The sequence below is a fragment of the Chiloscyllium punctatum genome, chromosome 12 (assembly GCF_047496795.1).
Source record: "Chiloscyllium punctatum isolate Juve2018m chromosome 12, sChiPun1.3, whole genome shotgun sequence".
NCBI classification, from domain to species: domain Eukaryota; kingdom Metazoa; phylum Chordata; class Chondrichthyes; order Orectolobiformes; family Hemiscylliidae; genus Chiloscyllium; species Chiloscyllium punctatum.
Window position 1 is genome coordinate 64,725,073 of NC_092750.1, and position 27,496 is coordinate 64,752,568.

Below are 27,496 nucleotides of genomic sequence, written 5' to 3' on the forward strand. Positions count from 1 at the left end.
CAGATGGCAAATGAATTGAACAAGCATTTGTATTGGTCTTCACCTTAGAGATGTAAGTAACATCCCATATGGGTTGCAAATCATGAAACAGTTGGAAGGGATGAACTCAAGAAAATTACAGTCATTGGGGAAGTGGATTCCCAGGGGTAATCTTGGAACAGGCCCCTCTCCTTAATGCCCCCTTGACAGCTCAGGAAATATAGGAGGCAGCGAGGCAACTTCAGAGTGAGAAAGCGCCTGGCCCTGATGGTCTTCCAGGTGAGTTTTATAAGGAGTTTATAGGGATTCTGTCAGGGCCGATGTTGGAGATGTACAATCACCCCTATATGCATGAATGCCTACCACCATCCTTGAGAGAAGCTAATATTTCCTTAATTCTTAAGAAGGGGAAGGTTCCTGAGGATTGTGCCTCATACAGGCCCATCTCTCTGTTAAGTTCAGACTTCAAGATTCTGTCCAAGATCCCGGCGCTGAGATTGGAAAGGGTGTTGCCCCATATTATTAAAGAGGACCAGACAGGCTTTATAAGGGGCTGTAGTTCCTCTAATAATATTAGAAGGTTGCTGAATATGGTCCACGTTTGTCAGCAACGATCGATTCAGGGGTTGGTGATTTCCTTAGATGCAGAGAAAGCATTTGACCGGGTAGAATGGCTGTATCTTTTTTATGTCTTAGAGCAGTTTGGGTTGGTTAGAGTCTTTGTGAGGTGGGTGCAGGTTTTATATCGCCACCCTCTGGCCGCAGTCATCACCAACAGGGTGAAGTCTGAGAATTTTACGATTGGTCAGGGTAGTCGGCAAGGCTGCCCCCCTCTCACCGTTGTTGTTTACGTTGGTGATAGAGCCGCTGGCAGAGGCCATTCGTCAGAACGTCCACATAACCGCTCCGGAAGTGGGATCGAGTGCACACGACATTACATTGTATGTGGATGATGTCCTTCTGTTTTTATCAAACCCGATGACTTCCGTTTCCCATTTGATATAACGTATCAATTCATTTGAGGCTATTTCAGGATATAAGATTAACTTTGCAAAATCAGAGGCTATGCCTTTGGGGAACCTTAAGGGTGTGTCAGAAGTTGAAGGTGACCCTAAGTTCCCTTTTAAGTGGTCACGGGTGGGGTTCCGATACCTAGGCATTTTTATTACTCCCAAGTTTGATCTGTTATTTTGGATTAACTTTGCTCATTTGCTCGACAATATTAGGCGAGATCTCCAGAGATGGGAGGCTCTTCCAATTTCATGGCTAGGCCGAATATCTCTCATTAAGATGAATGTTCTTCCTTGTTTGCTTTATCTCATGTGTATGCTCCCTGTAATGTTTCCGGGGTGGTTTGGTTCCTTTGTCTGACATCATGGGCGGCCCCTCATCAAACTTAGTAAATTGCAGTTGCCTCAAGGAGGGGGAGGAGTTGATTTCCCAGACATCAGGAGGTATCAATTGAGTTCCCTGCTGTCCTTTGTCTGCGATTGGGTAGGTTACGATCCTAACTCAATATGGCTTGGTATTGAGGCCTCCCGAGCAAAGTGCCCTCTTATTAACCTGTTGAACATGGAGAAGATGAGGACAGTTATGGACCACTGTCAGAACCCTATTGTCATTAGTACAGTCAAGCCGTGGAGGGTGATGCGTCAGAGTGAGGGTTGTTTATCCAAGACTTCACCACTTACACCTATAGTTAGCATGCCAGGGTTCCGACCAGGGATGATGGACTCAGGGTTCAAACTATGGGCAGTGAGAGGAGTTTCTAGTTTGGGAGACTTGTTTGAGGGGAAGGTTATGATGTCTTTTGAGCAACTGAGCCGCAAATAAGGGTTTCCCAGCAGAGCCCTTTTCCATTTTTTTCAGGTTAGGGATTTCATCCAGAAGAAGACTATGTTTCTCACTAAGCTCTATAAGCCCAATACACAGAGACTGTTGCTACGTTCCACAAGCATCCTTTTGGTTAGTGCCCTTTATCGCCTGCTGGGTGGCAGGGCCTGGCAGGATATTAACCAGTTGTTAGGTCTGGGAGCAAGAGCTAGGAGTGGAGATGTCTTCTGAAATATGGGAGAATACTCAAAAGATCTCAATCTGTAATAGGACATATGCTACGCAGTTAAAAGTTCTGCAAAGGGCTCATCTGGCACCAGACCATCTGGCGAAGTTTAAAAAAAGGGGCATCTCCAATGTGCTCCAAATGTAAAATAAGTGTAGGTACCCATTGCTTCTGGATATGCCACAGGCTCCGTGTTTATTGGAGCGCTGTGGTGGGAGAGATAGGGAGGGTATTGAGGACTGAAGTGAAAGTAGACCCGATATCTCTCCTCTTAGGTCTACCGAATTTACCATCTTTAGGCGGGCATGGGAAGAAACTATTTAATATTCTTGCATACTGTGCACGGAAGAATATTCTGATGAACTGGGTGTCTGAGAACCGCCAGGCTTGGTGGGATGGCAGAAATTAATTATGGAGCACATTCTCTTGGACTTCTTTACAAACATGGTGCACCAAACAACAGACAATTTTTATAAGATATGGCAGCCCTACTTGAGTTATTTGGATATAGATTTATCAGTTATCTTAACTAGGGCGGTTGTTTAACCAGGATGGTTAGATTTGTCAAGCCCTGGGCCCTGGAGGGGGTCTCCTGAGTTAATACAGGTATAGATACAATGTTCCCATTCCTTTGTTTGGGAGTGTTGCGCCAAGCATAGCTGTTCTGTATTTTGTGGTTTTTTTTGTGTTTGTTTGCTTTTCTTTCTTTTTTTGGTGTTGCTTTGCACGGTGTTAGGGTTTGTTTTGTATAATAGGGTAGGTTAGTAGTTAGTAGACAGTGGTTGTATTGTAATTGTGTATTTTTTCTTGTACTGATATTTGTTATTGTATTTTTCAATAATTTTACTTGTTTGTAAAGTTAAAAAAAAAAGTTGCTAATAAATATATTTACAAAGTCATTTATTGGTCAGTGCTTTAAACCCAACAGTCTTTGTTTTCAGACCAATGCGCCAAAAGACAGACAGACAAACACAGTTTAGGGATAAATAAAAGAAGATAACAAAACTGACCAGAAAGTGGTTTTAACATTGCATTGTCCCACAAGCAGAGATTATGGTATTTTGGTTGATTTGCTGAAGATGTCAATCAGGGTCACCTTTACAGTTCACTCTGAGAAAGCCATTTACTTAGTTTTCTTTTCTCTGAGCTGCCAGTGGGAGGTTAAGCAGAAAGCTTTCAAATCTTCGTGCTGTAGCATCATAGCTAATTCTGTTTTGTTTTCAGAAAACACAGTCCAAAACTAAATTCAAACTCTGACCACCCCTGAGATACTGGTCATCTCCTCCACAAGGTCCCAGTTACCGTTCAACCTCTGCTAATCTGCTTGAGTTAGGGTCTTTTCCAAACTTGCTGGAACCCATTGCCATAGCCAACTTCTGTTCTCTGTTTAAATATAATATTCTTCCCCAGTTATGATCAGGCAGAGTCACAAAGATTTATGAAAGGGAAGTCATGTCTAACCAGTGTATTGAGATGTATTGAGCTGTGGATAAAGAGGAACTGGTCGATTTACTTGGGTTTTCAGCAGGTAGTTAATAAGGTGCCGTCTGAAAGGTTATTCAGTAAAGTAAAAGTTCCCAGGGTAGGGACTGATATGTTGGCATGGATAGAAGATTGATCGCCCATAGGAATTTGAGAATAAGCATAAATGCTTCTTTTTTCTATTTGGCAAGATGTAATAAGTAGTGTGCCACAGGGATCATTGCTGGGACAAGAACTGTTTTCACAGCATATAAATAAATTAGATGAAGGTCAATGGCATGATTGCCAAATTTTCTGATGAGACACAGAAAGCTAGGAAAGTATGTTGTGAAGAGGACAAAAAGAGGCTACAAAGTGACACAGGTTAAATGAGTGGACAAAGATCTTGGCAAATGGTGCCTGTAGTAAAATGAGAAATTGTCCATTTTGACAGAGGAATAAAAGAAGAAGCATATTATCTAAATGATGAGAGACTGCAGGGCTCTGAGATGCAGAGAGATCTGGCTATCCCAGTGCATGAATCACAAAATGTCACAACGCAGGTACAGCAAGTAATTAAAAAAGCTAATAGAATGTTATCATTTATCTCAAGAAAAATCAAATTCAAAAGTGGGAAAGATATGCTTCAGTTACACACGGTGTCAGTGAGACCATATCTGTCATACTGTGCATAGCATTTGTCTCCTTATTTAAGGAAGCATATAACTTGTTGGAAACAGTTATTAGACTCAAACCTAGAATGGGTGGGTTATCCTATAAGGAAAGGTAGGACAGTCTAAGCTGTATCTGCTCAAGTTTGGAAGAGTAATTAGTGATTTGACTGAAATGCATAAGATCCTGAGGGGATTGATTATAATCAATATAGTAAGGAGGTTCCTCTTATGGGACAATCATTTAAAAACAAAAGTATTGCCTGTTTAAGGAGTGCTGAGGAGAAATTTATTCTGAGAGCTGTCTTCTTGAAAAGGTGTGGAAGCAGTGAATCCTTGGATATTTTTCAGGCAGATTAGGATCAACTCTTGATAACCAAGAATTGGTGGGGGTGGGAAGCAGGGATTTGGATTAATTAGATCAGTTATGATCTTATTGTATGGTGGAGCAGTCTGAAGAGACTGTATGGCCTGTTCCTAACTGATATGTTCATTCCTATGTTTCTTCAGCTGAGAAACCAGAGTGTGTTCAGGGAGGGAGTCCAGGCTTGTGACTGCCAGAGCGTATAACAGGATGCGGTTTCTTTGCCTCTCGGTATGAAGTGGGATATACCAGCACAACGTGACTTGCTCGGTTTGTGCACCAGTGTGGTTGAGAAATGTGGCTAGAATGTTTCCAGAACACTGTCAGTCATACCTGAGAGAGCAGATCACTCTTAGCTTTAGTGCAAGTTGGGTGACATGTGGTAAACACATTTTAGCTAGATCGTTAACCCTTGCTGTTCCACACAGTATCCACAGACTTGAAGCAACTTACTGGAGTAGGCTACAGTCAGGAACAGACACCTGCTTTAATCATAGAATCCCTACAATGTGGAAGCAGGCCATTGGCCTCTCGCATCCACACTGACCCTCCGAGGAGAAGCTGAACTTTTAGGCCATGCTGGGAACAAGTGTAAATGGAGGTAGGCGGTACATAAAGTCACTTTGCTGGCCAACTGATATACCAGTTCCCAGTTGCCATCCCACCTGCAAAAATGCCAACTCAGTTTGTTGATCAGGCATTTTTTCCAGCATCAACCAGGCACTTCCAGTCAGTCCCCACGTTCCTGCAAGGGTTGTGGGGTGGGGGGAGCTGAGAGCCATCCTACTGAGAGAATCCCCTTTACCATGGTGACCCAGCTGAATTGGGGTGGGTGTGTCTCCATCTTTGTGTGTGTGTGTGTGTGTGTGTGTGTGTGTGTGTGTGTGTCTCCGTCTCTGTTTCTCTCTCTCTCTCACTTTCACTCACACACACGTCTTGTAACAGCTGGTACTTAAGTACTGGAGGGATTTCTGTTGGCAGTCCAGCTAATTACTCTCCTTAATTAGGCAGCAAGCTTGACCTGTGGCCTTCAGTTGGCCAATTGGGGGAAAGCACAACCCCCTTCCCTCACAGTGCACAAATTTAATACTCATTTAGCCTTCCTGCAGGGTCCTGTGGTTTGTGGTGAGAGGCAATCTTATCTCAAATCTCCACTGTAGAACCTAATCTCAATCTTCTGAAGTGGAACAGAGAGCAATGAGTAGGTGGAGTTTCAACCATCCTTTGGACTTCCTGCAGTTGGCAGTGGACCTGTGGGGGCTGACATTTGATCGCACAGCAAGGAAAGCCAATACAGAAGGCCAACAAAACATGCTGGTCCAATTCATCTTGTCAACTTCAAAATGGAGGGCCAATACAAAAGTGAATACATTTCCAAGTAATGTTTTGTTTTGAAAACTTTTTTTTCTCTCTTTCCCTTTTGGAGGACATGAAGCCAGGGGAGAGGTGCTGAGCAGAGGGTTCCAGTTATGATGTGGATTGATGCATTCAGTTGAGTGTTAAAAAGATGTATATACAATCACCTTCTGTCAGGCAACTGTACATTGTTGGAGAAATGAAAGGGCAAGAGCTGAGGTGTGGAGTATTGACGCACTAGCACTCCTTGAAGATACAGCAATTTTGATTTGTTTTTAATTCATTCATGGGGTAAAGGGTGTCACCAACTAGGCCAGCATTTATTGCCCATCCCTAATTGCCCAGAAGGGGCGATTGCTGAGGGTCTGGAGTCACATGTAGTCCAGACCAGTTAAGGATGGCAATTTCGTTCCCTAAAGGACATTAGTCAACCAGATGGGTTGTTTGAACATTTGACATGGGACTCTTAATCCCGGCTTTTGTTGAATTAAGATTCCATCATCTGCCTTGGCAGGATTTGAACCCAAGTCTCCACAATATTACCTGGGTCTCTGGATTAACAGTCCAGCGATAATACCACTAGGCCATTGCCTCCCAAAAATTAGGTGTTTCTCACTTTTATCTTTTGCTGCAATATTGTTACAATGTGCCCAGAAGGACAAATTCCTATCTAGACTCACTCCCAAGTACTCTGGATAGGGAGCATGCTTTAGTCTCGGGGGACACAGTTCTTTATGCCATCTTCTCCACTCACAATAACACTGTAGTTTTGGGTTTCTTCCAAACTGAAATGTGTTTGGAATCAGAGGACTATGCACCACTAAGCCAGTGAAACCTATTTAAGTCTTGCATTGTGAGCATCCATTTTACTTCTGGCATTCCCAGTGTGTACCTAAAGTTCAGGCCTAATAGTGGCCGAAGGACTTCAGCCTGCTCCAGTGTTGTCACCATCTTTTTTTTTTTGCTTCTTGGTAGCTGATGATTATTGATTAAAAAAAGGGAAGATTGATTTGAAATGACCATGTCCTCACATTGATCCTCTAGCATTCTGCAGTTGAGCTTGTTGAGTTGTGAAACAGTTGCGAACAGCTGGGGAATGAGGGAAGAATTGTGGTTTGAAGGGGGTGTGTGAAGGCGGCAGAGAGGAGACTAAATAAAACTCTCTGGGAATAGAGACACAAACACAATTCACAAAAACCTCACTCTGTGTTTTTGAATTAAAGAATCCTGGAAAGGATGCGAGACTTTGTGGCGGCACTGTAGCTCAGTGGTTAGCACTGCTGCCTCACCATGCCAGGGACTCAGTTTCAATTTTAGCACCTGATTTCTATCTGTGTGGAGTTTGCGCGTTCTCCCCGTATCTGTGTGGATTTCTGTATGGTGCTCTTGTTTCCTCCCATAGTCCAAAGGTGTGCATGTTAGGTGGATTAGCCATGGGAAATACAGGGTTATAGGGTAGGCGTTTGGTGTGAGTTAGATGCTCTTTGGAGGATGAGTGTGGACTCAATGGTCCAAATGTCCTGCTTCCACACTGTAGAAATTCAATGACTTTCTCCAGCAACTAGGATCCTGTTGGTCTACAACAGTCGTGAAATAGTCTATACCACTTCAACAGGAACCTCATTCATCACCCAAATAATCTTGGAAAACCAAAGGGTAATTGTGGCTCAGTCTTGCCAAGCAAAGAGGACTTTGTGTCTTACTGTGACCACCAACTTAGCTGTGTGCACTTAGCAATCAGTTCACTGTTCCAAGAGCATTGTGCATGTATTTTTATTCAGTTGACACTGAGTTGTCAATTGGCTGCTAGGATCTTGAGAAGTGAGCAATTTAACCTATTATGGGGTCGCCTCGGCCTTTGGTTCCCTTCTAAATCAAAGTGTCCTGGGTCAAAATCCTGGACCACCCCCACATTCTGGCAGTGCCAAGGGAGTAACTTCATCCCTGGACTATAGCGGTTGAAAATAAGTGATTTATCGCTGCCACCTCGTGAGACGAGCTGCGAACATCTGGCTTTGCACATGATGTCCACATCCTGTGAAACAATTGAAATGAAAGACTTGCCCTCTGTGTTAATGCTGTGATTATCCATGGTTAATCAACATTTCCACTGGAGGGCAGTGTTCACACCTGTATGTGAGAGCTTCGAGTCTGCTAATAGGCACTTCACGTCCTTCTATTTCTGCACACTCTATCAGACCCTCCCCACTTGTCTGGACATGCACCAGACCCTAGGAACACCCCTAGTTAACATGTGGACTCTATGGTTATATTGGGAGGGGGACAGAGGGGTGGGCATCACTCCAAAATCCAAGCTCTAGACCTACGAGCTGGGAACACAGAACTCCTTACCCTGCTGGAAATGTCCCGTGACCCATCCATCCACTGCACTAATGTGGAAGATTCCTGACATCCATCAGTTTTGGAATTAATTGAAAGAAATCTAATTTGTAGCTTTTTAAAAAAATTCTTTGGTGGGTGTCATACGTTGGGCCAGCATTTATTGCCTGTTTGTAATCACCGTTGAGAAGCTGGTGGGTGAGCTGTCTTTGTAAACCACCAATGCCCAATTGGTGTAAGTAAATACACGATGCTGTTAAGAAGGGAATTCCAGGATTGTATTACTGAAGGAGATGGTAAGGAGAGGCATTATCTACCCTCTCACAGTAATGTAAAAAGCTCCATGTCACTAATTTGAAGAAGGGCAGGGGAACATCACTGAGGTGTTGTGAATTATAACAGCAAAATTATTACAGTGTCATTTAGCCCATCATACCTGCACTGGTTCTAATCCCCAGTGCCAATTTCCTGTCTTTCCCCTGTATTCCTGCACACTACTTCAATCCAAATAATCATCCCAGGCCTTCTTGAATGCCCCTGTTGAACCTGCCTACATGTCCAGGAGGTGTATTCCACGCACTAACCCGTTCCTAGCCAAGAGGCCTTGAAAAGCTGGTCCAATTCGATAAGATTGTGGAGGACTTGGACACGTCTGTTCCCACAGTGGGACACATTAGGTCAGGAAGTACAGGGTGCAACATTCATGACCCCCAACTGGCCTAAATCTTAACTGGCGCTAGCGAAATTTGGGGGCGCTGGGAACTCCTGACTCTATGAAAAACCAGAGTCGAAGAGCATGGTACTGGAAAAGCACAACCCACCGGCTGCCTGACCGGCTGTGCTTTTACAACACCACACTCTTCAGCTCTGATCTCCAGCATCTGCAGTCTTCACTTTCTCCTCTGAAAAAGCCAGTCAGAGATTTCCTAATCTTGATTCAAACTTATCGCTGCAGGAACAGGGAGGTCCCGCCCCAAGTGACCTAAGAGTATCTTTTAATAGTGTAATGCCTCTGTCTTCAGGTTCACTCCAATATACAGCCTGAACAAAACCTGCAAGGATAATGATGGATTATATGGCTTTATTAATTTAAACAGGTTTTGTAAATCAGTTTTCTGCAGGCTACTGGATTTGAGAGCATCTGTCACTTGATATATCGACTACATGAGTTCTCAGTTAGATTGCAGCCCTCCAGGAATCCCTTGTTCCACATGTAAAACAACTGAGGCTTTGATCGTCTATCCCTAAAATTATACGGAAATGGTGAAACGCTAAAGAAATAAATGATGAATTTCATGGAAAATCCTGCAGCTGGGAGTTAAGTGTCTGACAGTGAATGACTTGACAGCAGTCCAGTGTGTCTCAGTCAGTAGTTGCCAGTAGTCCATCGATTGGCAGTGGTAGCTACCAGTAGTCTTGCAATGGTTAGCTGGCAGTAGGCCAGTGTTTGTCAGTAAATGGCAATTGCTTAGCAGCTGGAATATTTGACTGGCATTAACCCAGTAGCTAATAAACCATACTCTGGCACTTGAAACCTGTAACTGGACTGGCACAGTGTTTTTTATTTTTTTCAAGCCATGTGTCTCTCTGACTAGGCTAACATCTGTTGTCAATCTCCAGTTGCCCTTGAACTATTAGCCATTTTAGAGTTCTGTTGAAAATCAACCATATTGCTGTGGGTCATGAGTTACGTAGGCCAGATTTCCTTCTGTAGAGGGCACGAGCGAACTTGATGGATTTTTAGAGCAATTGCTCATTATTTCACAGTTGCTATTACTAAGATTGGCTTTAATTTCCACGTTTTATTAGTTGAATTTAAATGCTGTGGAAGGATTTAAACCAGAGCACTAGCCTGGCCATCTACATTGTTAATCAAATGACATTACCCTGTGCCACCATCTCCCATGGCCTTGGTGGACTGAGAGCCTTTTCCATTAATGTACCATTTCATGTTTGTGATATTCCATTTGAGTAACTACAATCTGTTCACTGCTTCTGTTTGATACAGTGTGACTGCTGCTTCCCTCTAGTTTACGTGTAAGGTTGTTCTCCCATCTCCTCACTCGCTTTTCCAGTAGAGATGAATAGTGATGTTTCATTCTCTCTGGAAAGAATGAGCATTGGGTGCAGTTCCTAAATGAAGACTTTTATCCCTCTACCTTCCTCCACCCAATCCTCCAAGAACCCATTCCATTTATTGTTCAATGCAAAGGCCTTGTGTATCATGGATTTCAGTGTTTCAAAGCAGTACTGGTCTCCAGAACTTGAGCTACACAGCAACTGATGGACTAGCTGCAGCAACCAGAGACAATTAGCTTGTAGCTGTGTCCAGTTGGAGTGTGAGAAGATGCAAGGTGGTGTGACACAGAGGCAGATGGAGAGGCAAAGCTTAACAGGCAGGATGAGTGGCAGATGTAGAGTGTAAATGTATTGAATGAAAGAATATAACTGGCAAGAAAGGAATAATAATGGGCAGGAGTGTGTGGAACAGCATCACTTGGTCCCATGATGGTGTGAGTGACCATAAGGTGTGAGTGAAGATCTATGACCCCTCAAGAGGGGCCTCTTGGTTCAAGATCAGTCAAAAGAATCAACAAACACAGTCTGTTCAAAAAGCAAAAGTCATTAATTTATTGAATTAAGGTACCTTGACACAATTCTATCCAGCAATACTGAGGTCAAAGCTCATGTGTTCTTTGGTGAAGTTGCACAATTACATTTGAAAACTACACATTATTTATATTTTTTTAAGAGATAGTACAGCCTTAATTACAAGAAAGATCAATCACATACACTAAGGTGACATGATTTACAGCAAGTTAATCCAATGATATTTCCTGGGAAAGGGTTCTTAATTACAAGAAAAGTCCAATCAACTGTAATATGGTGACACAATTGACAACAGGCTAATCCAATGGTATTCCTTGAAAAAGAAATCTTATTTACGTAAATTGTCATGCCAAGTATTTGTTTGAGGTTAGTTTGAATGGTCAATTAATGTGTCAGTATTCATTTTATGAAAACTCTATTGTCCTCTTATCTTTGAATTTCAGCTTAATTCTGCAAATTAGCAGTACAGGTTCCCAGGGTTCAATCAGTATTCTCAGCCATTTTATAGTATTCTTTTAAAGTGAGAAACCATTTTGTGGTGAATAAAAATCTACATATACTTGTTACCTAAATTCAAATTTTAGATCCTCACGATTGGACAGACAGGATACATTGTGTCATGAGGTAATCAGTGAGAATGTGGCAGATCAGCATGGCCTTCAATAACTTGTGGTCTAACCTAACACAGCAAGTGAGCGAACTGCACTTGGCCAGTCATATGGAGAGCCAAGCCAACTCGGGGTGGATCTGTTTCATTGAGGTAGTGCATGCTATGTTTCTTTCCTATCTTTTATGCTTTATTTCAGTCAGTGCTCCTTCCAGCAGATTGGCCCAGCGGTCTTCAACTCTCCAAACTGATTTTGGTGGTCAGTCTGAAAAGGACTGGAGCTAGCATTCATTAATGCTGCTTTTGCAACCACAGGATATTTTGAAGTGTTTATGTGAAGTTGTTTTGAATTGTGGGCACTGCTGTAATGTAGGAAACGTAGCAGCCAGTGTGTACACAGCAAGGTCCCACAAACAGCAATGAGATTTGCTTCAGTGGTCATGACTGAAGGATAATTATTGGTTAGGGCACCCAAGACCGTTTTTTGTTCAAAATAGTGCCATAGAATTTTTAATTCCAGTGAGAGAACCTTGTGGGTAGGAAAAAGAGGAGGAAAGAGTTGAGCATCAAATTCTTTCAAAGATCAGTGGTTGTTGGGTGAAACTGAGCTCCTTCTGATGTACTTTGCAGTGAGGTGGCTGTGAGAAAGATTCTCTCAGTGAGTCACCAGGGCTACGAGAGAGGCTGTGCTGCTGCCATTGGATCTCAATTATGTAATTTCCTCTGCAAGTGAGAAGTTCTGGACTGGCTGTCATCCCAATCTCATGATACAAAATGTATTCCACTGAAACTTTTGTCTGTGAAGGCAAATGTTTGTGCATGTGTGTCAGATAAAATTACAGTCGGTGGGGAGGTTATGAATGACTCATTGTGTTGCAGACATTTCTTGCTGTGTATAGTCATCCTTTTTGTAAAGATTCAAGGAGAAAGCGAGGACTGCAGATGCTGGAGATCAGAGCTGAAAATGTGTTGCTGGAAAAGCGCAACAGGTCAGGCAGCATCCAAGGAGCAGGAGAATCGACATTTCGGGCATAAGCCCTTCTTCAGGAATGAGGAAAGCGTGTCCAGCAGGCTAAGATAACAGGTAGGGAGGAGGGAATTGGGGGACGGGCGTTGGAAATGCGATAGGTGGAAGGAGGTCAAGGTGAAGGTGATAGGCCGGAGTGGGGTGGGGGCGGAGAGGTCAGGAAGAAGATTGCAGGTTAGGAAGGCGGTGCTGAGTTCAAGGGATTTGACTGAGACAAGGTGGGGGGAGGGGAAATGAGGAAACTGGAGAAATCTGAGTTCATCCCTTATGGTTGGAGGGTTCCTAGACGGAAGATGAGGCCCCAAGGGATACTTCCATATCCGCCACAAATTCACCTGCACCTCCACACACATCATTTATTGCATCCGCTGCACCAGATGTGGCCTCCTCTACATTAGGGAGACAGGCCGCCTACTTGCGGAACATTTCAGAGAACACCTCTGGGACACCCGCACCAACCAACCCAACTACCCCGTGGCTCAACACTTCAACTCCCCCTCCCACTCCACCAAGGACATGCAGGTCCTTGGACTCCTCCATCGCCAGACCATAGCAACACGACGGTTAGACCATAAGACCATAAGACATAGGAGTGGAAGTAAGGCCATTCGGCCCATCGAGTCCACTCCGCCATTCAATCATGGCTGATGCGCATTTCAGCTCCACTTGCCAGCGTTCTCCCCGTAGCCCTTAATTCCTCTAGACAACAAGAACCTATCAATCTCGGCCTTGAAGACATTTAGCGTCCCGGCTTCCACTGCACTCCGTGGCAATGAATTCCACAGGCCCACCACTCTCTGGCTGAAGAAATGTCTCCGCATTTCCGTTCTGAAATGACCCCCTCTAATTCTAAGGCTGTGTCCACGGGTCCTAGTCTCCTCGTCTAACAGAAACAATTTTCTAGCATCCACCTTTTCAAAGCCATGTATTATTTTGTACGTCTCTATTAGATCTCCCCTTAATCTTCTAAACTCCAACGAATACAATCCCAGTATCCTCAGCCGTTCCTCATATGCTAGACCTGTCATTCCAGGGATCATCCGTGTGAATCTCCGCTGGACACGTTCCAGTGCCAGTATGTCCTTCCTGAGGTGTGGGGACCAAAACTGGACACAGTACTCCAAATGGGGCCTAACCAGAGCTTTATAAAGTCTTAGTAGTACATCTCTGCTTTTATATTCCAACCCTCTTGAGATAAGAGACAACATTGCATTCGCTTTCTTAATCACAGACTCAACCTGCATGTTTACCTTTAGAGAATCCTCGACTAGCACTCCCAGATCCCTTTGTGCTTTGGCTTTATTAAGTTTCTCACCATTTAGAAAGTAGTCCATTCCTATATTCTTTTTGCCAAAGTGCAAGACCTCGCACTTGCTCACGTTAAATTCCATCAGCCATTTCCTGGACCACTCTCCCAACCTGTCTAGATCCTTCTGTAGCCTCCCCACTTCCTCAGTACTACCTGCCTGTCTACCTAACTTTGTATCATCGGCAAACTTCGCTAGAATGCCCCCGGTTCCCTCATCCAAATCATTAATATATAATGCGAACAGCTGTGGCCCCAGCACCGAACCCTGCGGGACACCGCTCGTCACCGGCTGCCATTCTGAAAAAGAACCTTTTATCCCAACTCTCTGCCTTCTGTTAGATAGCCAATCCTCAATCCATCCCAGCAGCTCACCTCGAACACCATGGGCCCTCACCTTGCTCAGCAGTCTCCCGTGTGGCACCTTATCAAAGGCCTTTTGAAAGTCCAGATAGACCACATCCACTGGGTTCCCCTGGTCTAACCTACTTGTTACCTCTTCAAAAAATTCCAACAGGTTTGTCAGGCATGACCTCCCTTTACTAAATCCATGTTGACTTGTTCTAATCAGACTCTGCTCTTCCAAGAATTTAGAAACCTCATCCTTAATGATGGATTCTAGAATTTTACCAACAACCGAGGTTAAGCTGATTGGCCTATAATTTTCCATCTTTTGCCTTGATCCTTTCTTGAACAAGGGGGTTACTACAGCCATCTTCCAATCGTCCGGGACCTTTCCTGACTCCAGTGACTCTTGAAAGATCTCAACCAATGCCTCTGCTATTTCCTCAGCAACCTCTCTCAGAACTCTAGGGTGTATCCCATCGGGGCCAGGAGATTTATCAATTTTAAGACTTTTTAACTTTTCTAGCACTATCTCTTTCGTAATGGCAACCATACTCAACTCAGCCCTGTGACACCCTTTAATTTTTGGGATATTACTCCTGTCTTCCACTGTGAAAACTGACGCAAAGTACTTGTTAAGTTCTCCTGCTATTTCCTTATCTCCCATCACTAGGCTCCCTGCATCAGTTTGAAGTGGCCCAATGTCTACTTTTGCCTGTCGTTTGTTTCTTATGTACTGAAAGAAACTTTTACTATTATTTCTAATATTACTGGCTAGCCTACCTTCATATTTGATCCTCTCATTTCTTATTACACTCTTTGTTATCCTCTGTTTGCTTTTGTATCCTTCCCAATCTTCTGATTTCCCACTGTTCTTAGCCACTTTATAGGATCTCTCTTTTTCTTTAATACATTTCCTGACTTCCTTTGTCAGCCAAGGTTGTCTAATCCCTCCCCGGTTAATCTTTCTTTTCTTGGGAATGAACCTCTGTACAGTGTCCTCAATTATACCTACAAACTCCTGCCATTTTTGCTCTAGTGTCTTCCCGGTTAGCCTCTGCTTCCAGTCTATTTTAGTCAGTTCCTCTCTCATGCCCTCATAATTACCTTTATTCAACTGTAACACCATTACATCAGATTTCGCCTTCTCCCTTTCAAACTCCAGACTGAACTCTACCATATTATGGTCGCTACTTCCTAAGGGTTCCCTTACTTTAAGATCTTTTATAGAGTCTGGTTCATTGCAAAGCACTAGGTCCAGAATAGCCTGCTCTCTTGTGGGCTCCATGACTAGCTGTTCCAAAAAGCCATCCTATAAGCATTCCATGAATTCCCTTTCTTTAGATCCACTAGCAACATTATTTACCCAGTCCACCTGCATATTGAAGTCACCCATGATCAATGTAACCTTGCCTTTCTGACATGCCTTCTCTATTTCCCGGTACATGTTGCGTCCCTGGTCCTGACCACTGTTAGGAGGTCTGTACACAACTCCAATTATGGTTTTTTTGCCTTTGTGGTTCCTCAATTCCACCCACACAGACTCCACATCATCCGACGCTATGTCATTCAATACCATAGATTTAATTTTGTTCTTAACTAACAAGGCAACCCCACCCCCTCTGCCCACCTCTCTGTCTTTTCGATAAGTCGAAAAACCATGGAGGTTTAACTGCCAGTCCTGACCCCCCTGTAACCAAGTCTCTGTGATGCCTACTACATCATAATCATTCACTATTATCTGTGCCATTAATTCATCGGCTTTGTTATGAATGCTACGAGCATTCAGGTAAAGTGCCTTAATGCTAACTTCCTTATTAGAGATGTTGTAAGTCATATGTCCTAAGTTATCCTTGCTTTTTTCTGCATTCTCAGTCTGCCTCAATTTTAAATCCGCCTGGAAACATGCTATCCTGCTGCTTATCTTTCCATTTACCTCCATACTCCCTGTCGCTTTCACTTTCCCTTCCCCCCAACTCAGAAGTTTAAAGTCCTACTGACCACCCTATTTATCCTCTTCGCCAGAACATTGGTACCTGATCGGTTCAGGTGGAGACCGTCCCAACGGTACAGATCCCCCCTGTTCCAAAACTGATGCCAATGCCCCATGAAGTGGAATCCCTCTTTCCCACACCAATCCCTTAGCCACGTGTTTACTTGCCTAATTTTCTTGTCCCTATGCCAATTGGCACGTGGCTCGGGCAGTAATCCGGAGATTATGACCCTTGAGGACCTGTGCTTCAATTTCCTGCCTAGTGCTTCGTAATGCCCAAACAGGTCCTCCACCCTAGTCTTGCCTAGGTTGGAGGAAGAGCGCCTCATCTTCCGCCTGGGAACCCTCCAACCACAAGGGATGAACTCAGATTTCTCCAGTTTCCACATTTCCCCTCCCCCCACCTTGTCTCAGTCAAATCCCTCGAATTCAGCACCGCCTTCCTAACCTGCAATCTTCTTCCTGACCTCTCCGCCCCCACCCCACTCTGGCCTATCACCCTCACCTTGACCTCCTTCCACCTATCGCATTTCCAACGCCCCTCCCCCAAGTCCCTCCTCCCTACCTTTTATCTTAGCCTGCAGGACACACTTTCCTCATTCCTGAAGAAGGGCTGATGCCCGAAACGTCGATTCTCCTGTTCCTTGGATGCTGCCTGACCTGCTGCGCTTTTCCAGCAACACATTTTCGGTTTTTGTAAAGATTGCCAGCCGATTCCCAGCGTTCCCTGTTCAGACTCTCTGCTTTCAGGACTCCAACTGTGCCAAACTGCAGTTGCTGAGAGCCAGTGTAGATCTTGTGTGCCAAATGGTTTCCTTCTGTGCACTATCCATCTAATCTTTCAGAGTTCACTACTGTAGATCCAGCCTGATGTAACTTTCCCTGTTTGGATCCTTCCCTCCTTGTTGAAATAGCGCTGTTTTCAAAAGCCTGGGTACACTGACTGGAAGGCCATCTTTCCTAAACTAATTCTGGGGACAAACAGGTGAAGTTTAGAAAAGGATGGAAAATTTAGGTTGCGTGAAGGAGTAAAGCAAAATGATTCAGCGGCCAATGAGAATATTTACACACACATTGCCAGAGGTACCCAGCAAATGTGTATATTAGTACCATGAATATGGCCCTGCAGTATTAAAGTGGATTTAAAAACCATACAAATTTCAGTACAGAAACATCAGTTTCTCTGGCATATTGTCTCTATGGCCTAGTGTGCGTGAACTCTGGTTTGTGAAAAGTACTGAGACTAGAATTAGGACTCACTTGTTGTAAGAGCTGTTTTATGCTTGCTGGTACCCATGGGTTGGACTGCAAATTTCTTCCCATCTGATCAGAAAATCCCCACTGGTGACTGGTGTGTGAGGTGTTTCTCTTCATGTTGGTTGTAAATGTGAAAAATCCTTTGGTAGCTGATCAGTAAAACAATAGTTGTACATCTTTGGAAACACTATTATTATTTTACACTGAATCCCAAATATTGCTTATGTTTTAGATCAAATGACATCATTGGGCACCATAGCTACAGGCAACTGCAATAGTACTGTGCAATGTATGCCAAACCCGACAGCAAAGATAACGCTTGTTTAAAATTCATATAATCATTATTATTTAGACGTTTAGCAGACACTGTTATCTACGGTGATTTAAACCACATGCTCTACACTGTGCTTTGTTTATGTATTGAACATATTAAAAATTAATATTTTCAAGGGTGAGTTTTGTGAACCGGCTACTCTCTCAGGAACAATGTTAAAATGGGGATATAGTACCTCATGAAGGGACAATCCCACAACAGCGGTGTCTTATTGTTATACTGGTCAAATAATTCTGCTCATACATGCCTGAGTTTCAAAGTTGGAAGATTCACTCTCATCCTGGAAGTGCAATGTGTACTACTTTGCTCTCTGTATTGTTTATCATCTTCCAAAGCTCTCCTCTTCGGAAGACTGCACTGTCTGGATCTAAACTGAGCAATAGCCTTCACCAGTCTCATTACAAGCTTGCGCTGCCTCATCTTGCTCTGACTTTGCCTGGAGCCTCTCCTCAGTGGTTCCACGTGACGTTGAAGGAGTAAGCACGCAAGTCTTCATTTCCAGACTCCCCAAAGTGATATACTAAACACGTAAATGAAGCACCATCTCAAATCACAGGAGGTCACAATGTCATCTCAAATTGAGAATGCCTTCATATGATCATATTAGTTCTATTACTCTAATGTAATTTGAGAGGTGACTGCTTGGATATTTTGGCAGAGAGGGATTGTAAAAGATAGAGTGGCATGGATTAGGAGAGAGGGGTGTTATAGACTAAGGTGAGAGACTGGAGGTGAAGGGAGAGATCAGAAATGGCAGTTCCCTTGAAGATTATGGTTTGAATGTGTGTGAGACAGAGAGGTGGGAGATTTCAGCCCACTGGGCAAGCTTAGGAAGCTTCATGGAAGCTTAGGAGCCTGATGTTGTGCAGATGGGGATATTTTACTCCTCCTCTTAGCCCATATATAGTACTGCAAAGGCATCTGTCTACTGGATACAGCAATGCTTGACTCTTTAGGCTCCTGAGCATAGTCATGCAAGATTAAAACCTATTCGCCGAGCTGGGAATTTGTATTGCAGACGTTTCGTCCCTGTCTAGGTGACATCCTCAGTGCTTGTGAAGCACTTCTGTGATGTTTCCTCCGTCATTTATAGTGGTTTGAATCTGCCGCTTCCAGTTGTCAGTTCCAGCTGTCCGTTGCAGTAGTCGGTATATTGGGTCCAGGTTGATGTGCTTATTGATTTGAATCTGTGGATGAGTGCCATGCCTCTAGGAATTCCCTGGCTGTTCTCTGTTTGGCTTGTCCTATAATAGTAGTGTTGTCCCAGTCGAATTCATGTTACTTGTCATCTGCGTGTGTGGCTACTAAGGATAGCTGGTCGTGTCGCTTCGTGGCTAGTTGGTGTTCATGGATGAGGATCGTTAGCTTTCTTCCTGTTTGTCTTATGTAGTGTTTTATGCAGTCCTTGCATGGGATTTTGTACACTACATTGGTTTTGCTCATGCTGGGTATCGGGTCCTTCGTTCTGGTGAGTTGTTGTCTGAGAGGGGCTGTTGGTTTGTGTGCTGTTATGAGTCCTAGTGGTCGCAGTAGTCTGGCTGCCAGTTCGGAAATGCTCTTGATATATGGTAGTGTGGCTAGTCCTTTGGGTTGCGGCATGTCCTTGTTCTGTTGTCTTTCCCTGAGGCATCTGTTGATGAAATTGCGTGGGTAATCGTTTTTGGCGAATACATTGTATAGGTGTTCTTCTTCCTCTTTTTGCAGTTCTGGTGTGCTGCAGTGTGTTGTGGCCCTTTTGAATAGTGTCTTGATGCAACTTCTTTTGTGTGTGTTGGGGTGGTTGCTTTCATAGTTCATCCCCATAACCCTTGATTCCACTATCCTTAAGATCTCTATCCAATACATGGAGATCATGTATTGAAGACAAAAAAACAAGAAAAGACGGAGCTGGAGGAAACTTCTAGGAATTAAGTAGAGAATAGACTATCAAAAACAGTACAGGGAGAAATATTTGAGGGGAAAGGGCACACATCCTAGGTAGGACATCGTAAAACCTCCCACATCTACAGGGAACCTTGATTATTCAAAAGGGATGGGTGGGCACTATTTCGTTCGGATAATCGATTATTCGGTTAATTGATTAAAAACTCCGAGCCCCAGAGGAAAGACATTTAAAGTCTGCTCAATGTTCGGGAGACTACAGCAACACACAGTGCGGGATCCCTGCCCCCAACATCGCCCCCATCCAACACCATCCCCCTCCCGCCCTCAACCCAGTCCAACATTGCCGCCCCCCGCCTCCCCCTCCCCAACACCGCCCCATCCTGCCCTCAACCCCTTCCAAAACTGCCCACCTCCCCGCCCTCAACCCCGCCCCCAACTCTGCCCAACACCACTGCCCTCCTGAACCCGTCCAACACCATCCAACACTGCGACCCCCCCCCCGTTCCCCCAACTCTGTCCAACACCACCCCCACGAACCCCCCCCAAAGTCCGTCCACCCCTGCCCCCTCTCCAGGGCAGCTGGACTGCACACCAACAACAAGACTGCTGCTGCTGCTGCTACTGACTTTGTGGGGTAAGTCTCCAAATAACACACACAGAACACCAGGGAAAGTGTGGGGAGAGAGAGAGAGAGGGCGGAAGGTCTGTTTAGAGATGGTGCCTGTTTAATCACTGTAAACAAAAGACGCAGTCTCTGTTGGAAACACCTCTTTGATGTAATGTTTCTGTTGGGACCTCGAGATCTCCTTTGGATTATCCGATTTAGAGGTGTGACTGCCAGGTCACACTAAAAGCAATTATAACCATTTAATCTGTTTTGATGGTTTGGATTTGAAGGAAGAACGTGGCCAGCAATACAGGGAATTCGGTGTTCTTCCTTGTTTAGTGCTGAGGAATATTTGTAAGTCCAATGTAGTGTATTAGTTGAGGTTGTGTACAATAGATCTGCTGGAAAAGCGCAGCAGATCAAGCAGCATCCAAGGAGCAGGAGAATCGACGTTTCGGGCATGAGCCCTTCTTCAGGAATCTTCAGCCCTGAAGAAGGGCTCATGCCCGAAATGTCGATTCTCCTGCTCCTTGGATGCTGCATGACCTGCTGCGCTTTTCCAGCAACACACTTTCAGCTCTGATCTCCAGCATCTGCAGTCCTCACTTTCTCCTACAATAGATCTGCACTCGGTCTTGAATCTATAAATGTCTGATAGCTATTGGAGCTGCCAACCTTGCTGGGTTTACCTGGAGTCTATTGGTTACTCCTGAGAAATACTCCTGAGAGTTACTGAGGAAAAAAATGACAAGGTCATGTTCTTTTGTCTTACTGCACTGATTAAAGAAAACCGGGCCACAATACACAATTTACTTTTGAAATCCTTTAATGAGATGTGGGTGTAATTGGCAAGGACAATGTTTGTTGCTCATCTTAAACTGAGTAGCTTGCGAAGCAACTTTAGAGCATTGTTAAAAGGTAACCACATTATTGTGGTTTTGGAATTGGTCAGACTACATAAGGATGGCAGCTATCCTTCTCTAAAGAACAGTAATGAAACACAATAATGATGCCAGGAGCATCCGGGATAAGGTGGGTGAACTTGCAGCATGGGTTGTAACCTGGGACTTCGATGTCGTGGCCATTTCGGAGACATGGATAGAGCAGGGAGGTGAATGGTTGTTGCAGGTTCCAGGATTTAGATGTTTCAGTAAGAACAAAGAAGACGGTAAAAGAGGGGGTAGTGTGGCATTGTTAGTCAAGGACAGTATTACGGTGGCAGAATGGACGTTTGAGGACTTGTCTACTGAGGTAGTATGAGCTGAAGTTAGAAACAGGAAAGGAGAGGTCACCCTGTTGGGAGTTTTCTATTCGGAGTGGCCTCCGAATAGTTCTAGAGATGCAGAGGGAAGCATAACAAAGATGATTCTGGATAGGAGCAAGAGTAATAGGGTAGCTGTTATAGTGGTCTTTAACTTTCTAAATAGTGACTTGAAATACTATGGGTCAGATTGTTTAGATGGGTCAGTTTTTGTCCAATGTGTGCAGGAGAGTTTCCTGACACAGTATGTAGACAGGCCAACAAGGGGTGAGGCCACATTGGATTTGGTACTGGGTAATGAACCCCGCCAGCTGTTGGATTGGGAGGTAGGTGAGCACTTTGGTGATAGTGAGCACAGTTCGGTTATGTTTACTTTAGTGATGGAAAGGGATGGGTAAACACTGCAGGGCAAGAATTATAGCTGGGGGAAAGGCAATTATGATGCAATTAGGAAAGATTTAGGGTGTATCTGATGGGGAAGAAAAACCTCAGAGGATGGACACAATTGAAATGTGGAGCTTATTTAAGGAACGGCTATTGTGTGTCCTTGATAAGTTTGTACCTGTCAGGCAGGGAGGAGGTGGTCGAGCGAGTGAGTTTACTAAAGAGGTTGAATCTCTTGTCAAGAGGAAGAACAAGGCTTATATTAGGATGAGATGTGAAGGAGCTTGACAGTTACACATTAGCCAGGAAAGACCTAAAGAGAGAACTAAGAAGAGCCAGGAGGGGACATGTGAAGTTGTTGGCAGATAGGATCAAGGAAAACCCTAAAGCATTCTATAGGTATATCAGGATAAAAGAATAACAAGAATAAGATTAGGGCCAGTCAAGGAAAATAGTGGGAAATTGTGTACGGAGTCCGAGGAGATAGGAGAAGCCCTAAATGAATACTTTTTGTCAGTTTTCACACAAGAAAAATACAATGTTATTGAGGAGAATACTGAGACACAGGCTAATTGACTAGACGGGATTGAGGTTTACAAGGAGGAGGTGTTAGCAATTCTGGAAAGTGTTAAAATAGATAAGTCCCCTGGGCAGATGGGATTTATCCTCGGATTCTCTGGGAAGCCAGGGAAGAGATTGCAGAGCCTTTGGCTTTGATCTTTATGTCGTCATTGTCAACAGGAATAGTGCCAAAAGACTGGAGAAGAGCAAATGTTGTCCCCTTGTTCAAGAAGGGGTGTAGAGACAACCCTGGTAAGTTATAGACCAGTGAATCTTACTTCGATTGTGAATAAAGTGTTGAAAAGAGATAGGATTTATAATAATCTAGAAAGAAATAAGTTGATCAGAATAGTCAACACAGTTTTGTGAAGGGTAGGTTGTGTCTCACAAGCCCTATTGAGTTCTTTGAGATGTTGACTAAACAAGTGGATGAGGGTAAAGTGGTTGATGTGGGATATCTAAATTTCAGTAAAGTTCCCCATGGTAGGTTATTGCACGAAATACAGAAGCATGGGATTGAGGGTGATTTAGTGGTTTGGATCAGAAATTGGCTAGCTGAAAGGAAACAGAGGGTAGTGGTTGACGGTAAATATTCATCCTGGAGTTCACTTACTAGTGGTGTACCACAAGGATCTGTTTTGGGGCCACTGCTGTTTGTCATTTTTATAAATGACCTGGATGAGGGCATAGAAGGATGAGTTAGTAAATTTGCAGATGACACTAAGGACACTAGAGTTGTTGATAGTGCCAAAGGACATTGCAGGTTACAGAGGGACATAGAGCTGCAGAGCTGGGCTGAGAGGTGTCAAACGGAGTTTAATGCGGAAAAGTGTGAGGTGATTCACTTTGGAACGAGAAACAGGAATGCAGAGTACTGGGTTAGTGGTAAGATTCTAGATGAGCAGAGAGCTCTTGCTGTCCATGTACAGAGATCCCTGAAAGTTGCCACCCAGGTTGATAGGATTGCTAAGAAGGCATATAGTGTGTTAGCTTTTATTGGTAGAGGTATTGAGTTTTGGAGCCACAAGGTCATGTTGCAGCTGTACAAAACTCTGGTGCGGCCGCACTTGGAATATTGCATACAGTATGGTCACTGCATTATAGGAAGGATGTGGAAGGTTTGGAAAGGGTTCAGAGGCGATTTACTAGGACGTTGCTTGGTGTGGAGCTAAGGTCTTATGAGGAAAGGCTGAGGGACTTGGCTGTTTTCATTAGAGAGAAGAAGATTGAGAGGTGACTTAATTGAGATATATAAGATAATCAGAGGGTTAGACAGGGTGGACAGTGAGAACCTTTTTCCTCGGAAGGTGATGGCGAGCATGAGGGGACATAGCTTTAAATTGAGTGGTGATAGGTATAGGACAGACGTCAGAGGTAGTTTCTTCACTCCGAGAGTACTGGGTGTGTGGAACACCCTGCTTGCAACAGTAGTAGACTCTCCAACTTTAAGAGCATTTAAATGGTCGTTGGATCAGCATATGGATGAAAATGGAATAGAGAAGGATAGATAGGCTTCAGATCGGTTCCACAGGATCGGTGCCACATCAAGGGCTGAAGGACCTGTACTGTGCGTAATGTTCTATGTTCTAGTTGTGTTGAACTAATGATACCTGTCATGCTCACCATTACTAGCTTTCCATTCTAGATTCCATCAGATGCTGAAGTAGGATGTGATCTAATTTGCTCCAGAGCATTAGTTTGGGCTGCTGGACAACTAATCTCGTAATGTTGCCATGATACCCTACTCTCTGCCAGGCACAGGGTGATTAAGACCCCTTGCTGCATTCAGACCAGGGATAGAGCCACTTCCAGAGTGCAGAGGATTGTGGATATTGAAGCAGCCATCATTGACCAATTGATGTATCGGTCAGCCAATGGTGTAATGGTAAAGTCAGCACAGAATAGAGGCAGGTAACCTGTGGCCATGGACTTGCAGTGGAGACAGAAGGGCCAACTTTCCTATTGAATAACTGAGGTATTCAAGATAAATAAGTGGATTAAACAATCAGCCCCTGTTCTGGATTTATGCCTGGGCAGGAAAATAACCCTGAGTCTCTTTTTGCTTTTCTGACAGATTGTAGATTCCGTTGTCACTACCGCTGCCGACCCCTGATTCAGTTGGACTGTAACCGGCCAAAGACTAAGAGATCGGACGTCACAGAAAACACACTGGAACAAGACACAAATGTGGTAAGTCATTGTGAATCTGCCTGGTAACTCAAAGTTTGAAGCATGAAGTTGGGAGGAGGTGTGGATGGAAGGAGAAAGGTGAATGCACAGCCTAAACAGTTCTAATAGGACAGCTGACACAAAGTCAATAGAGTAGTGATTTAATGTTAAGTGCTAAATGGTATTGAGGCAGCTGGTCATAATTTATCTCATGTTTCAAAACTGTGCAATGAGACATATCAGTCAGCCCATCACATTCACATTGCATAACAGCTGGGACAGGCCTCAGCCTTATCCATTTGCCAGTTTCAGTTGCAACTATTTCTCAGAGGCCCCCAGTTTCAGACAATGAGCCTGTCAGGACAGGGAAATCACTCTTGCACTATTCAACACTCTGAGGATTGTGCACTTTACTAGGATCCAAATTCGATCGATAAGGTATGATTTATATGTAAGTCTGAACCTGTTACCCTACTGAATAAAGATAAACTGTGCACAGTAACCCATATCCTGCACAGCAATCATGTAGTCACAGGTTCTGAATGAGGTCATCAGAGCTTGACCTTTGAACCTGAATTAGGTCCTTGCTTACCTGGTGAGAGAATCTTACAGTGAGGCCCTGACGATGCTCACTAAATTCCCAGCGGATGTGGGAGAAGCACAATTTCAGTGAATGCAAAGCTGAGGATATTTTAACCTCCTGGCTTGTTCCCACTTTGTTTGGTGGTTGTCAACATTGGGGATTCTTGTTTAACTGTATTTGATGATCACATGCAGGAATAGGGATATGGTGGCATTGTGATAATATTATAAGCCTAGTAAAGCAGAAACCCATGCTAATTTGCTGGTGATAAATAGTGGCTCCCCCCCGCACCATAGCTACGGGGTATACGTTCCAAGACCTACCATGGAAGCCTGAAACCAAGGATAGTCACAAACCCATTCACTTAAATGAGGAATATACCTTCCTGGCAGCCCCCGGTCTCTAGTTCTGGAACATTCCCTGTAATCCGTTTGAGCCACGGTAAACCGTGGGTAACTGAAACCGCCGTAACCAAACCGTGGATACGGCGGTCAGGCTATAGTTTTAAGTCCCACCATAATGCTGGAATTGCAGCCTTGGTGACTGTGAAGCAATCTGCTGTCCTTACTTGGTACAGCTAATGTTTGACTCCAGACCCACAGTGGCTGTCTCCTAAGTGCTGTTGAGGGCTTGTGAGAGGATGAGAAAAAGCAAGAATTCTAGTGATCTGTTCTTTTTTTATTTCACTCAAGATTTTTTCATTGAAGTGCTGAGCACCTGATACTGAAGCTTCTCTGAGAGCACTGTAAGCCAGTAAAGAGAAAGGAAACAAAGAACCATAATTATTTTTAGGCATGCATGGATGGGTTTTTGACTTCCTGCCACATAGTTTCCATAGCTAGAATCTGAGAGATGACTGGGTTTTGTTATTGTTTTACAAACCCATTCTGAGCAAGAACTTGGCTAATTTAGGCAGAGACTGCAGTCAGATAAAACTGATGCAAACTGGGCGTGCCCACTAGTCCAAGCTTACGCATACACTTTGACCTCTGTCAGGTTTCAGTCCTCAGTAGAACTGCCTGCAGGCCCTAATTTCTTGCTTCCCCCAGGAGATGTTTTTCAGACAGTGTGCCGAGTGCTCATGTTGCACGACACGTCGTGACTATGGACCAGTAGATTTCTTCCTGTCCAAATTGTTCCAATGTTTATGGTGAGTGGCCTGTCACTATATCCCTATGATGGGAGGTCAGTTAGCTCAGATGGTTGGTTTGCTATGCAGACTAATGCCATCAGTATGGGTTCAATTCCCACACCAGCTGAAGTTACCACTCTCCTCCTCAACCTCTCCCCTTACCAGAGGCATGGTGACCTCAGGTTAAACCATCACCAGTTAATTCTCTCTCATGAGAGAACAGCGCTATGATCTGGTTAGACTACTGCAACCTTTCCTATATATCCTTATGTGCTACAGACCCAGCAGCCACATTGGAGGGAAATACTGCCCTGGGAAGATGCACTCGTTAAGTGAATGTTTCACTCAGGGCTGCCAGATCCGTCCCCATTGGGAATCAATTTATTACCCAGCCCTTCTAACACCAAACCGAAGACCACTATTCAGCACTACCTCCTCCCTTCTCTGTATTGCAAACGTACAGAGTTGCATACAACTCTATTTTGTCAAGGTTTTGTCATTTCTTTAGTTGATGTACCAAGACTTGACATGTCCAATCACAGCACCATGCCTTTATAAAGCACCTCAAAACAAGTACAAACCAGCAACAGCAGCAAATTTGATTCTAAGCTACATAAGGAGACATTAAAGAAAAGCACGGATTCCATTTATATAGTGCTTTTAACAATAACTCATAGAACATAGAACATTACAGCGCAGTACAGGCCCTTCGGACCTCAATGTTGCGCCGACCTGTGGAACCAATATGAAGCCCATCTAACCTACACTATTCCATTCTTGTCCATATACCTATCCAATGACCATTTAAATGCCATTAAAGTTTGCAAGTCTACTACTGTTGCATGCAGTGTGTCCCACGCCCCTATTACTCTCTGAAATAATAAACTACTTCTGACATATGTCCTATATATATCACCCCTCAATTTAAAGCTATGCCCCCTCATGCTAACCATTGCCATCCGAGAAAAAGGCTCTCACTGTCCACTGATCATCTTATATGTCTCAATTAAGTCATAGAGTATTGAGTATAGAGCTGTATAGCATGGAAACAGACCCTTTGGTCCAACTCATCCATGCCGACCAGATATCTCAACCCAATCTAGTCCCACCTGCCAGCACTCAGCCCATATCCCTCCAAACCCTTCCTATTCATATACCCATGCAAATGCCTCTTAAATGTTGTAGTTGAACCAGCCTCCACCACAT

General features: G+C 44.0%; 1 protein-coding gene across 2 annotated transcripts in view; it reads left to right on the forward strand.

Moving 5' to 3' along the window:
- The window catches only part of rassf1 (Ras association domain family member 1), an 86,777-nt gene that overhangs the window by 28,462 nt on the left and 30,819 nt on the right, over positions 1-27,496 (forward strand). For both annotated transcript variants that reach the window (XM_072582673.1, XM_072582672.1), the window contains exon 2: positions 24,481-24,596. In XM_072582673.1, the coding sequence (XP_072438774.1) occupies positions 24,481-24,596 (116 nt within the window). The remainder of the gene's footprint in view (positions 1-24,480; positions 24,597-27,496) is intronic.